The following is a 13,425-nucleotide window of genomic DNA, read 5'->3' on the forward strand; positions in this document are numbered from 1 at the left end:
AATATAACTACTATAATACTGCCCCCTATGTACAAGAATGTAACTACTATAATCCTGCTCCCAATGTACAAGAATGTAACTGCTATAATACTGCTGCCTATGTACAAGAATATAGCTACTATAATACTGCTGCCTATGTACAAGAATATAGCTACCATAATACTGCCCCCTATGTACAAGAATATAACTACTATAATACTGCCCCCTATGTACAAGAATATAACTACTATAATACTGCCCCCTATGTACAAGAATATAACTACTATAATACTGCCCCCTATATACAAGAATATAACTACTATAATACTGCTACGTATGTACAAGAATATAACTACTATAATACTGCCTCCTATGTACAAGAATATAACTGCTATAATACTGCCCCCTATGTACAAGAATATAACTACTATAATACTGTTCCATGTGTACAATGGTATGAAAACTATAATATTGCCCCCTATGTACAAGACTGCAATAACTATAATACTGGTCCCCATGTACAAGAATATAACTGCTATAACACTGCCACCTATATACAAGAATATAACTGCTATAATTATGCCCCCTATGTACACAAATATAACTACTATAATACTGTTCCATATGTACAACAGCATGAAAACTATAATACTGCCACCTATGTACAAGAATATAATAACTATAATACTGGTCCCCATGTATAAGAATATAACTGCTATAATACTGCCACCTATGTAAAAGAATATAACTACCATAATACTGCCCCCTATGTAGACGAATATAACTACTATAACACTCCCCCTATGTAAAAGAATATAACTACTATAATACTGCTCCTATGTACAAGAATATAGCTACTATAATTCTGTTCCCTACGTGCAAGTATATAACTACTATAATACTGCTCCCTATGTACAAGAATATAAGTACTATAATACTGCTGCCTATGTACAAGAATATAGCTACTATAATACTGCTGCCTATGTACAAGAATATAACTATTATAATACTGCCCCTTATGTACAAGAATATAACTACTATAATACTGCCCCCTATGTACAAGAATGTAACTACTATAATCCTGCTCCCAATGTACAAGAATGTAACTGTTATAATACTGCTGCCTATGTACAAGAATATAGCTACTATAATACTGCTGCCTATGTACAAGAATATAGCTACCATAATACTGCCCCCTATGTACAAGAATATAACTACTATAATACTGCCCCCTATGTACAAGAATATAACTACTATAATACTGCCCCCTATGTACAAGAATATAACTACTATAATACTGCCCCCTATATACAAGAATATAACTACTATAATACTGCTACGTATGTACAAGAATATAACTACTATAATACTGCCTCCTATGTACAAGAATATAACTGCTATAATACTGCCCCCTATGTACAAGAATATAACTACTATAATACTGCTCCTACGTACAAGAATATAACCACCATAATACTGCCCCCTATATACAAGAATATAACTACTAGAACACTGCCCCCTATGTACAAGAATATAACTACTATAATACTGCCTCTTATGTACAAGAATATAACTACTATAATACTGCCCCCTGTGTACAAGAATATAACTACTATAATACTGTCCCCTATGTACAAAAATATAACTACTATAATACTGCCTCTTATGTACAAGAATATAACTACTATAATACTGCCTCCTGTGTACAAGATTATAACTACTATAATACTGTCCCCTATGTACAAGAATATAACTACTATAATACTGCCTCTTATGTACAAGAATATAACTACTATAATACTGCCCCCTGTGTATAAGAATATAACTACTATAATACTGCTCCCTATGTACAAGAATTTAACTACTATAATACTGCTCCTATGTACAAGAATATAACTACTATAATACTGCCTCCTGTGTACAAGAATATAACTACTATAGTACTGCCCCCTATGTACAAGAATATAACTACTATAATACTGCCCCCTATGTATAAGAATATAACTACTATAATACTGGCTCCTATGTACAAGAATATAGCTACTATAATACTGCCCCCTATGTACAAGAATATAACTACTATAATACTACCTCCTATGTACAAGAATATAACTACTATAATACTGCTCCTTTGTACAAGAATATAGCTACTATAATACTGCCCCCAATGTACAAGAATATAACTACTATAATACTGCCCCCTATGTACAAGAATATAACTACTATAATACTGCCCCCTATGTACAAGAATATAACTACCATAATACTACCTCCTATGTACAAGGATATAACTACTATAATACTGCCCCCTATGTACAAGAATATAACTACTATAATACTGCTCCCTATGTACAAGAATATAACTACTATAGTACCGCCCCCTATGTACAAGAATATAACTACTATAATACTGCCCCCTATGTACAAGAATATAACTACTATAATACTACCTCCTATGTACAAGGATATAGCTACTATAATACTGCCCCCTATGTACAAGAATATAACTACTATAATACTGCTCCCTATGTACAAGAATATAGCTACTATAGTACTGCCCCCTATGTACAAGAATATAACTACTATAATACTGCCCCCTATATACAAGAATATAACTACTATAATACTGCTCCGTATGTACAAGAATATAACTACTATAATACTGCCCCCTATGTACAAGAATATAACTACTATAATACTGCCTCCTATGTACAAGAATATAACTACTATAATACTGCTCCCTATGTACAAGAATATAACTACTATAATACTGCCCCCTATGTACAAGAATATAACTACTATAATACTACCTCCTATGTACAAGGATATAACTACTATAATACTGCCCCCTATGTACAAGAATATAACTACTATAATACTGCTCCGTATGTACAAGAATATAACTACTATAATACTGCCCCCTATGTACAAGAATATACCTACTATAATACTGCCTCCTATGTACAAGAATATAACTACTATAATACTGCTCCCTATGTACAAGAATATAACTACTATAATACTGCCCCCTATGTACAAGAATATAACTACTATAATACTGCTCCTATGTACAAGAATATAACTACTATAATACTGCCCCCTATGTACAAGAATATAACTACCATAATACTACCTCCTATGTACAAGGATATAACTACTATAATACTGCCCCCTATGTACAAGAATATAACTACTATAATACTGCTCCCTATGTACAAGAATATAACTACTATAGTACCGCCCCTATGTACAAGAATATAACTACTATAATACTGCCCCTATGTACAAGAATATAACTACTATAATACTACCTCCTATGTACAAAGATATAACTACTATAATACTGCCCCCTATGTACAAGAATATAACTACTATAATACTACCTCCTATGTACAAGGATATAACTACTATAATACTGCCCCCTATGTACAAGAATATAACTACTATAATACTGCTCCGTATGTACAAGAATATAACTACTATAATACTGCCCCCTATGTACAAGAATATACCTACTATAATACTGCCTCCTATGTACAAGAATATAACTACTATAATACTGCTCCCTATGTACAAGAATATAACTACTATAATACTGCCCCCTATGTACAAGAATATAACTACTATAATACTGCTCCTATGTACAAGAATATAACTACTATAATACTGCCCCCTATGTACAAGAATATAACTACCATAATACTACCTCCTATGTACAAGGATATAACTACTATAATACTGCCCCCTATGTACAAGAATATAACTACTATAATACTGCTCCCTATGTACAAGAATATAACTACTATAGTACCGCCCCTATGTACAAGAATATAACTACTATAATACTGCCCCTATGTACAAGAATATAACTACTATAATACTACCTCCTATGTACAAAGATATAACTACTATAATACTGCCCCCTATGTACAAGAATATAACTACTATAATACTGCTCCCTATGTACAAGAATATAACTACTATAATACTGCCCCCTATGTACAAGAATATAACTACTATAATACTGCCCCCTATGTACAAGAATATAACTACTATAGTACCGCCCCCTATGTACAAGAATATAACTACTATAATACTGCCCCCTATGTACAAGAATATAACTACTATAATACTACCTCCTATGTACAAGGATATAACTACTATAATACTGCCCCCTGTGTACAAGAATATAACTACTATAATACTGCTCCCTATGTACAAGAATATAGCTACTATAGTACTGCCCCCTATGTACAAGAATATAACTACTATAATACTGCCCCCTATATACAAGAATATAACTACTATAATACTGCTCCGTATGTACAAGAATATAACTACTATAATACTGCCCCCTATGTACAAGAATATACCTACTATAATACTGCCTCCTATGTACATCAATATAACTACTATAATACTGCCCCCTATGTACAAGAATATAACTACTATAATACTGCTCCGTATGTACAAGAATATAACTACTATAATACTGTCCCCTATGTACAAGAATAAATCTACTATAATACTGCCCCCTATGTACAAGAATATACCTACTATAATACTGCCTCCTATGTACAAGAATATAACTACTATAATACTGTCCCCTATGTACAAGAATAAATCTACTATAATACTGCCCCCTATGTACAAGAATATAACTACTATAATACTGCCTCTTATGTACAAGAATATAACTACTATAATACTGCCTCCTATGTACAAGAATATAACTACTATAATACTGCCTCCTATGTACAAGAATATAACTACTATAATATTGCCCCCAACGTGCAAGAGTCTAACTACTAGAATACAGCCCTCTATTGAAAAGTGTTTGGATCTGAGTGTGTAGGGGAAATTTCTTATCAGACTGGAATTATTCTTACGTGATCTCTGTATTATTATGGTTACTTTCTGCAGGGACGCTTATATTCTGGCTGCTATAAACAGCACCACAAGCTTCTTTGCTGGTTTTGTGGTTTTCTCTGTCCTGGGGTTCATGGCATCAGAGCAGGGAGTGGACATATCAAAGGTTGCAGAGTCTGGTGAGTACAGAACATACCAGTGGCCCCGGGCCGTAAACCATCACTTGGGACCCTCCTTTGTTAGCCGGAGAGAAGAGTTGCTCTTGCTCTGGAGGACTCAGTCTGTCCATATAGTACATGGTTGCTCATTGATTTCAGTTGGCTAATGTCATACCACATTTCCGCTGCCGTGATGAATTCTGTATGCAGCTTCTCCAGGTGAAACAGATTTTTTTTTCTTAGAGGGGTTTTCCCATGACTTAAAATTGCTGCACAACCAGGAAAGAGTGGTTGCATAACAATTTTTAGTAATGGAAAAACCTCTTTAAATACTCTTCCCAAGTTTGTATATATGTTGGGCATCATTGGCTTCACTTGTACTGTCTTTGGGAGATTATACTCCTTTCACAATAAAAGTGAAATTCAGTATGCTTCTTGTTTCTTGCAACCAGACTGCAGTACATTGTGGGAGAGGAGCTCAGCTTTTCGCTGACAGCACATTATACATAGCTATAACCTGATGATTTGTCTGACTTGTTGTATTTAGGTCCAGGACTGGCCTTTATTGCATATCCAAAGGCTGTGACTTTGATGCCATTCGCTCCAATCTGGGCAGCCCTGTTCTTCTTTATGCTCCTGGTCCTTGGTCTTGACAGTCAGGTAATCCCAACGGATTCTAGGTAAATGTCTTTAAGGGATGTAGTTAAGGTAACACTTAAGATGAACATCATCTTTAAAAGTCCTAAAATGTTTTATAGTTCCAGGTCGGATTTCCCATGAGAAGCGAATTAATCCAACATTGGAATTGACCCACCAGCGGGCATTGCTTACAAGGCCAATTGTGTCAAAAAAACCTAAAAATTACAATTTCAGAAAGTATGGACGGAACCTCCTTGGCTTTCCTAAATCCCTTCTGAGTCCTTAGGATTCGCCATTGCATTTGAGCTACAAAGTATGTTGACCTTGTCCATCAGGGTCAACAGCTATAAGATGGGAAATCCGGCCCTAATTCAGTTACTAGCGGTATTGATTTAATATGTTTTTATAATTGGGATGCTCTGGTCATATTTTGGCACCCAGGAGCAATGTCTTGTTTTTGTCGTGATATATCCAAGTGCTGAGCAGGACCTGCCCTCCACTCCCAACAGGACAGCTGTCCCCTCGTCATCACCTTCCTCTTCTCTTACTTGGGCCTGAGACGGGGAACGGGTTGGACACTGGCACCTTCAGGGCAGAGGCAAACAGGGCAGAGGTGGAGGTGAAAAACGGGAGGAAGCCAAGTTGGCCAATGGTGTGCAGGGTATGGGCAAAGGGGAATCAGATGACCTTAGTATGTTCATCTACTTATTGGCATACGTCTTACCTGTCTACTTACTTTCTTCCCCTTTTCTTCTGTTTCTGAACAGTTTGTGGGGGTCGAGGGATTCATTACTGGGATCCTGGACTTATTTCCACAACCAATTAATGGCTTTGTGCGAAGAGAAGTCACCGCTGCACTCTGCTGCCTTCTGTGCTGCATAATTGACCTCTCCATGGTGACCAAGGTAAGCAACAGAGACATGGCCTACTCAGCTGTGTTACTGCAGGTAAATGAGAACAAGGATAAGCCTTTGAGAGTCTGACATACAATTACAAGGCATTCGGAAAGTCTTCAGGCCCTTTCACTTTTTTACATTTTGTTATGTTGTATCTTTGTGCAAATTAAAAAAAAGATTCAAGTTGTTCCCCATCATTCTGCACTCCGTACCCCATAATGACAAAGTGACAACAGAATGTTAGAAATCTTTGTAAATTTTTTTAAAACTGAAAAACTAACCTTTTGCATTGACGTAAGTATTTACACCTTTTAGTATGACAGTCGAAATTTAGCTCTTGATCATTTCTCTTGATCTTCTTTAAGAGGTTTTTACACCTTGATTAGAGTTACCTGTGGTAAATTCAGTTGATTGGACATCATTTTACCTTGTCTATATAAGGCCTCACAGCTCACAATGTATATCAGAGCCAAAACCAAGCCATGAGATGGAAAGAACTGCCTGTAGAGCCCAGAGACAGGATTTTGTGGAGGCACAGATCTAGAGAAAGCTATCAAAAAATTTCTGCTAGTCTGAAAGTTCCCAAAAGCATAGCTACCTCCATATCTCTTATATGGAAGAAGTTGTGAACAACCAGGACTCTTCCTAGAGCTGCCGACCCACCAAACTAATTTGGGGGAGAAGGGTCTTGGTAAGAGAAGTGACCAAGAATACAATAGTTACTCTGGCTGCTCTTCAAAGATCTTGTATACAACTGGGAGAAACGTCCAGAAGGTCAACCATCACTGCAGACCTCCACCAATCTGGGCTTAAGGCAGAGCGGCCAGAAAGAAGCCTCTCCTCAGTAAGACACATGAAAGATGCCTGGAGTTACCAAAAAGCCCCTAAAGAATTCTCAGACTGTGAGAAACAAGATTCTTGCCTCAATTGTAAGTGTTTTGTCTGGAGCCAACCAAGCACCGCTCATCACCTGCCCAATTTCCATGTCTACAATGAAGCCTTTTAGTGGCAGTATCATGCTGGAGGAAAGGGACGATACCGGTCAGGGTTAATAGACAGCTGAATGGAGCAAAGTGCAGAGATATTCTTAATGCAAACCTGATCCAGAGAGCAAGAGAGCTCAGACTGGGCAGAAGGTTCACCTTCTAACAAGACAATGCCCCTAGCCTCATGCCCATGGGTGGATTGGATTCCGTGCAGGGAATTCCACATAGAATCCAACCCTGCCCGCAGCCAGTGACCCCTGTGTATCTGTATTTTTCCGGCAGTGGCGTCCGCACGAATCTCTCCACTTCCAGGCTTGTTGTACTGTGCATGGCCTCTCGGCTCGCTGTTGGACGTGCGCAGTACAGTATTTTTTTTTCAAACTCCTGCTTTCCCGTGGAATCCGCGGCACATCCGCAGTGTTAGCTGCGAATCTGCCGCTGATCAGATGGCTTCCATTGACACAAAAATGGAGCATGCCGCGATTTGTTTTCTGAACTGAAAGGTCCGCAGAACAAATCTGAATGCTTTAATGAATTTTTGGACACCCATGCTTCCCTATGGGGGGCTTGATTTGTAGATCTCCTGCGCAGGTGCCCCACGCTGATTCCGCAAATCATGATTCCCGTGGACATTGGGCCTAAGCAAGCAGCAAGAACAATACAGAAGGGGCTTATGGATAACTCTGTGAATGTCCTTGAGTGGCTCAGCCAGAGCCCTGACTTGATCCCAATCGAACATCTTTGGAGAGACCTGAACATGGCTATCCACAGATAGTCACCATCCAACCTGACAGAGCTTGAGGGAATCTGCAGAGAAGAATGGCAGAAAATACCCAAATCCAGGTGTACAAACTTTGTGGCACCATACCAAGGAGACTGGAGGCTGTAATTGCTGCCAAAGGTCCTTCAACTAAGTTCTGAGTACAGGGTGTGAATACTTATATCAATGCAAAATGTTAGTTTTTAATTTTTTTAAAAATGACAAAGATTTCTAACATTCTGTTTTCACTTTGTCATTATGGGGTACTGAGTGCAGAATGATGGAGGAAAAATTTAATTTTTTTTTAATTTACACAAGGCCACAACATAACAAAATGTAAAAAAAAGTGAAAAGCTTTGAAGACTTTTCAAATGCATTATATATGACTATTCAAAAGTCATTATTGCTTAGTGCTCCCCTTCTGGTTTTGGGAAGATAACTGCCCAGTTTTTGAGTTTTGAAAGCCTACAGCACATATATTCTATTGTGCTTCCAAGCCCCACTTACTTCCTAAGTCTTGCTCTGCGTGGGCTGGATCAAGAAGGGAGCCCACCCCCAAGAAACCCTTTCAAAATTGTGAAATGGGTAATTGAACAGTGTCAGAAAGTAGAGTTGGATGCACTATGTGTCAGGTGTGTAAGAGTATTAGTGCATCATCCTGTGGACTCCAAATGAATTCTTCTAAATAATCCTGATTATCAGTCTGAAGCTTAAAGAGTTAAATATTATACGGGGTGAAGAGATTTAAGAAATGTAGAAAGGTCTCTTCAGAAGAACGTAGTAGTAGATATTCAAACCTTCAGTCCTATACAATGTATGTAATCAATAATGTCCTCTTATTAAGTTCTAGCAGATGGACCCCGGGCCTTAGGAAGTCCCCAATTAAAGTAGATTGGTTGCTGTTAGGCCTCAGGTTACTACCTGTTTTATGATTTTAGGGCGGGATGTACGTCTTCCAGCTTTTCGACTACTATTCCGCGAGTGGCATCACGCTGTTGTGGCAAGCTTTCTGGGAGTGTGTGGTTATCGCATGGGTTTATGGTAAGTAGTTATTGCCTATTGATTATATATACTTGGTTAAAAGGCACTTAAATTAATAATACCAAATATAGTAATAAATGGCAGAAGCAGACTGTAGCAGTGCACAATTTCTGAATGTTCCCAACACGTTTTGGGGTTGTGACTAATTTGTGCGAGTTTGCAAGAAAAGTTCATAGCATTCACTTTATATGAGTGCGACTCTATGCTGAGCTATGAACATCCCATATAGCCAAGCACGCATCAGCAATCCGACTGAGTGGACAACATCGTGACTGTGAAAGTTGCGATTACCCTTGACTGTGCAATCAGTTTGAATGGAAACCATCAGCAAGCTGTTATTGACCTGATGTTATATAATGATGTCTTATTGCGGGTCTCATAGGATATGGGTTTGCTATTTTCCGGAAACAATGCCAATCTTGTCTGTGGGCGCTGTATGATATTGCAGGTCAGCCCCATTCATTTGAATACTGCAATACCATACACAGCCATAGACAAAAGTGGCACTGTTTTCAGAAAGAAAGTAGACCCTTTTTTTCAATCCTCAAAAGCCGTTTATAACCTTTGACGTCCTGCCCACCTTGCTAAATTACAATCTCATGAGTATTCACACAAACCACAGTAAGATCTGTTAATAACATACAACCTTCCTGCTAATGGCCTCCATATGGTAGAAGTGGTTTTTTGCAGGTAAATTTAAATGAGACATAAAAAAAATATATAATAAAGTCATTTCATAATGGTGCTTGGTTTCATTTGTATCAACTCTAGAGTCAAACAATAGGCGTTACCTAATCCTGTATCATGAAATAAAGGGCCATATGGTTATAACTACTGACTACCGATTGATTACTCTCTTATCGCACAGAGTCAACTATGATCATAGTTCACAGGTCATTACCTTATTGCCAGACAGTGCAAAATAAGACTGCATTAGACTTCTACATTATATGAATTAGCCAGATAATAGTCACAAATGTCAGCTCTAGTAATAAAGAATGGGGAGAATTACACTATTGCAATGTCAGAGACAGGGTGCACAACTTTTACCCCAAGGACCACATGCAGACCACAGTGCCATTGGGTGTAGCCCCAATCATCTGGACATAAATATCTATCATATGTAGTTTCCATGTCGGGGTGAAGAGGAGCGGACAACAGGAACGGACAACTACACTAAGGGTGAACTGTGTAGTCGTGTGTGGGTCCCTTATATATTAGGACAAGTATTAAGGGTGCACTGTGTAGCCATGTCTGGTTCCCCTATATATTAGGACAAGTACTAAGGCTGCACTGTGTAGTCATGTCTGGGCCCCCTATATATTAGGACAAGTACTAAGGGTGCACTGTGTAGCTATGTCTGGGTTGCCTATATATTAGGACAAGCACTAAGGGTGCCCTTTGTAGCCATGTCCGGGTCCCCTATATATTAGGACAAGCACTAATGGTGCACTGCGTAGTCATGTCGGGGTTCCCTATATATTAGGAGAATAAAGTCTTTTGACCCATTTAGCACTCCAGAAATGAGTATATAAGTTAGAAGCATTGTATATACATGCAGCTCTCCATTGTAGTCTACAGGACTTGAAATGAAATCCCAGCCTTCACCTCAACATCCATCATCTACAATGGAGAGAGTGACATGCAATGTCTCCTCTCTGGAGCGCTGATTGGGGTGAAGGTGACCCTCATTCTCCCAATAGGTGGGAGTCCTGGAAGTGAAACATACTTTGATTTATTATGGCATATACTTAACAATATACTATATATGTCTCAGATGGGAATACCCTTGTAGCTCTTGGAAATAGTTCAGTATGACAATGTGGCCTTCAGACCTGAAAAAGGTGTGCACCCCTAGTCTGAGGTATTAGAGAGGACCTATAATGAGCTTCATACATTCCTGCTCCTCCTGATTACAACTGCTGTACTACAGTGACAAAAAATATAATGCATCCAGATAGAAAAGTTGTACTTCTGTAAAACCTGGCATGCAGTTCCATCTCAGGCAGAAATGTAAATGATTAGAGTTGTGGTGATTAGATGAACGGTCTTGTCACCTGAGACCCTAAAAGTGGTTCCACCATCGCCCTTAAAAAGGCTCGAAGAGGCTACTTTTGTGTAGTGACCTCTTGTTGAGAGATCGTTGACTGCTACACTCCTCTACGACACACTCAAAGACATTTTGCTCGGTTAACGGACCTTGATAGGGGCGCATCATTGGAATATCTGTTTATGCTTCTATTTAAAGCATACGCTTAATACAACTGTGCATATGCAGATGTATACTAGAGCAACATCTCAAAGACAAAAGAACTGATCATAACGAAAACTAACTGTCCATCCGTTTGACAAAACCAGCAAGAAAAAAGCTTCATTTTGCTCCAGTTTGCATCAGTAAAACATACATTTTCTTGGTTTTGAAAAGAAAAAAAGATCTATTATAAAGATAGGCTATAGAAACTCAGATGTAAAGGCTGTCTGGTATTAAAGAAGCTATTACCAGTATTATATCACCACCTGCTGGTGTTAATTGAAGAGCAGGTAAAATATTTTGGACATTACATGTTTTTTTTAAATATCTGATGATGATATATTAAACATATACACAATTTTCTTTGCACTACAGTTCTGCTAAACCAAGACAACTGGTCTTATTTAATCACTACAGGCCACTAGCCCTTCTTGAACCGTAATATAATATAAAACTGCTTCATATGTATAAGAATCTAACTACTACTATACTGCCCCCTATGTACAAAAATAAACTACTGCAATATTGCTACCTATGTACAAGAATAGAACTATTAAAATACTGCTCCCTATGTACAAGAATATAACTACTATAATACTGCCTGCTATGTACAAGTATATAACTACTATAATACTGCCTCCTATGTACTAGAATATAACTACTATAATACTACCCCCTATGTACAAGAATATAACTACTATAATACTGCTCCTACGTACAAGAATATAACTACTATAATACTGCCCCCTATGTACAAGAATATAACTACTATAATACTGCTCCTACGTACAAGAATATAACTACTATAATACTGCCTCCTATGTACTAGAATATAACTACTATAATACTGCCTCCTATGTACAAGAATATAACTACTAGAGATGACGAACGTACTCGTCCGAACTTGATACTCGTTCGAGTATTAGCGTGTTCGAGATGCTCGTTACTCGTAACGAACACCACGCGATGTTCGGGTTACTTTCACTTTCATCTCTGAGACGTTAGCGCGCTTTTCTGGCCAATTGAAAGACAGGGAAGGCATTACAACTTCCCCCTGCGACGTTCAAGCCCTATACCACCCCCCTGCAGTGAGTGGCTGGCGAGATCAGGTGTCACCCGAGTATAAAAATCGGCCCCTCCCGCGGCTCGCCACAGATGCGTTCTGACATAGAGGAGGGAAAGTGGTATCTTGGTGGAGCTGCTATAGGGAGAGCGTTAGGAGTTATTGTAGGCTTCAAGAACCCCAACGGTCCTTCTTAGGGCCACATCTAACCGTGTGCAGTAGTGTGGAGGCTGCTTTTTGCAGTGTTGCACATTTTTTTTTTTTGGTATATCGGCCGTGCAGAGCATTGCGCCCTGCAGTAATACTCCAGGGACAGAAGTGCTTAGGCAGGGAGAGCGTTAGGAGTTATTGTAGGCTTCAAGAACCCCAACGGTCCTTCTTAGGGCCACATCTAACCGTGTGCAGTAGTGTGGAGGCTGCTTTTTGCAGTGTTGCTTTTTTTTTTTTTTTTGGGTATATCGGCCGTGCAGAGCATTGCGCCCTGCAGTAATACTCCAGGGACAGAAGTGTGGAGGCAGGGACAGAAGATATATTATTGATTGAATATAGGCAGTGGGCCTTTTCTAAAAAATATTGGGCAAAAAATCTATTTGACCTGCCTGTCACTGTGCTCAGTGTTCTGGGTCTGTGTGTGCTGGGTGTAGTAGTTCTACAAAATCATTCGCAGTCAGCTAAGTGTTACAGCAGGCTTGCGCCAAATTATTTCCTGGCTCTGTCTGGGCTCTGAAATCACCGCTGTGTTGCAGTTAACAGTGCAACACTCTGCAGTTCTGTGACACAGTC

General features: G+C 38.7%; 1 protein-coding gene across 1 annotated transcript in view; it reads left to right on the top strand.

Annotated features, from left to right (window-relative positions):
• LOC136621337 (sodium- and chloride-dependent creatine transporter 1-like) overlaps positions 1-13,425 on the top strand; it is a 91,955-nt gene that overhangs the window by 63,159 nt on the left and 15,371 nt on the right. The window contains exons 8-11 of the mRNA XM_066596782.1: positions 4,903-5,027; positions 5,554-5,666; positions 6,413-6,550; positions 9,226-9,328. Coding sequence (XP_066452879.1) covers positions 4,903-5,027; positions 5,554-5,666; positions 6,413-6,550; positions 9,226-9,328 — 479 coding nt within the window. The remainder of the gene's footprint in view (positions 1-4,902; positions 5,028-5,553; positions 5,667-6,412; positions 6,551-9,225; positions 9,329-13,425) is intronic.

Source organism: Eleutherodactylus coqui, chromosome 3 (genome assembly GCF_035609145.1).
Source record: "Eleutherodactylus coqui strain aEleCoq1 chromosome 3, aEleCoq1.hap1, whole genome shotgun sequence".
Classification (NCBI taxonomy): domain Eukaryota; kingdom Metazoa; phylum Chordata; class Amphibia; order Anura; family Eleutherodactylidae; genus Eleutherodactylus; species Eleutherodactylus coqui.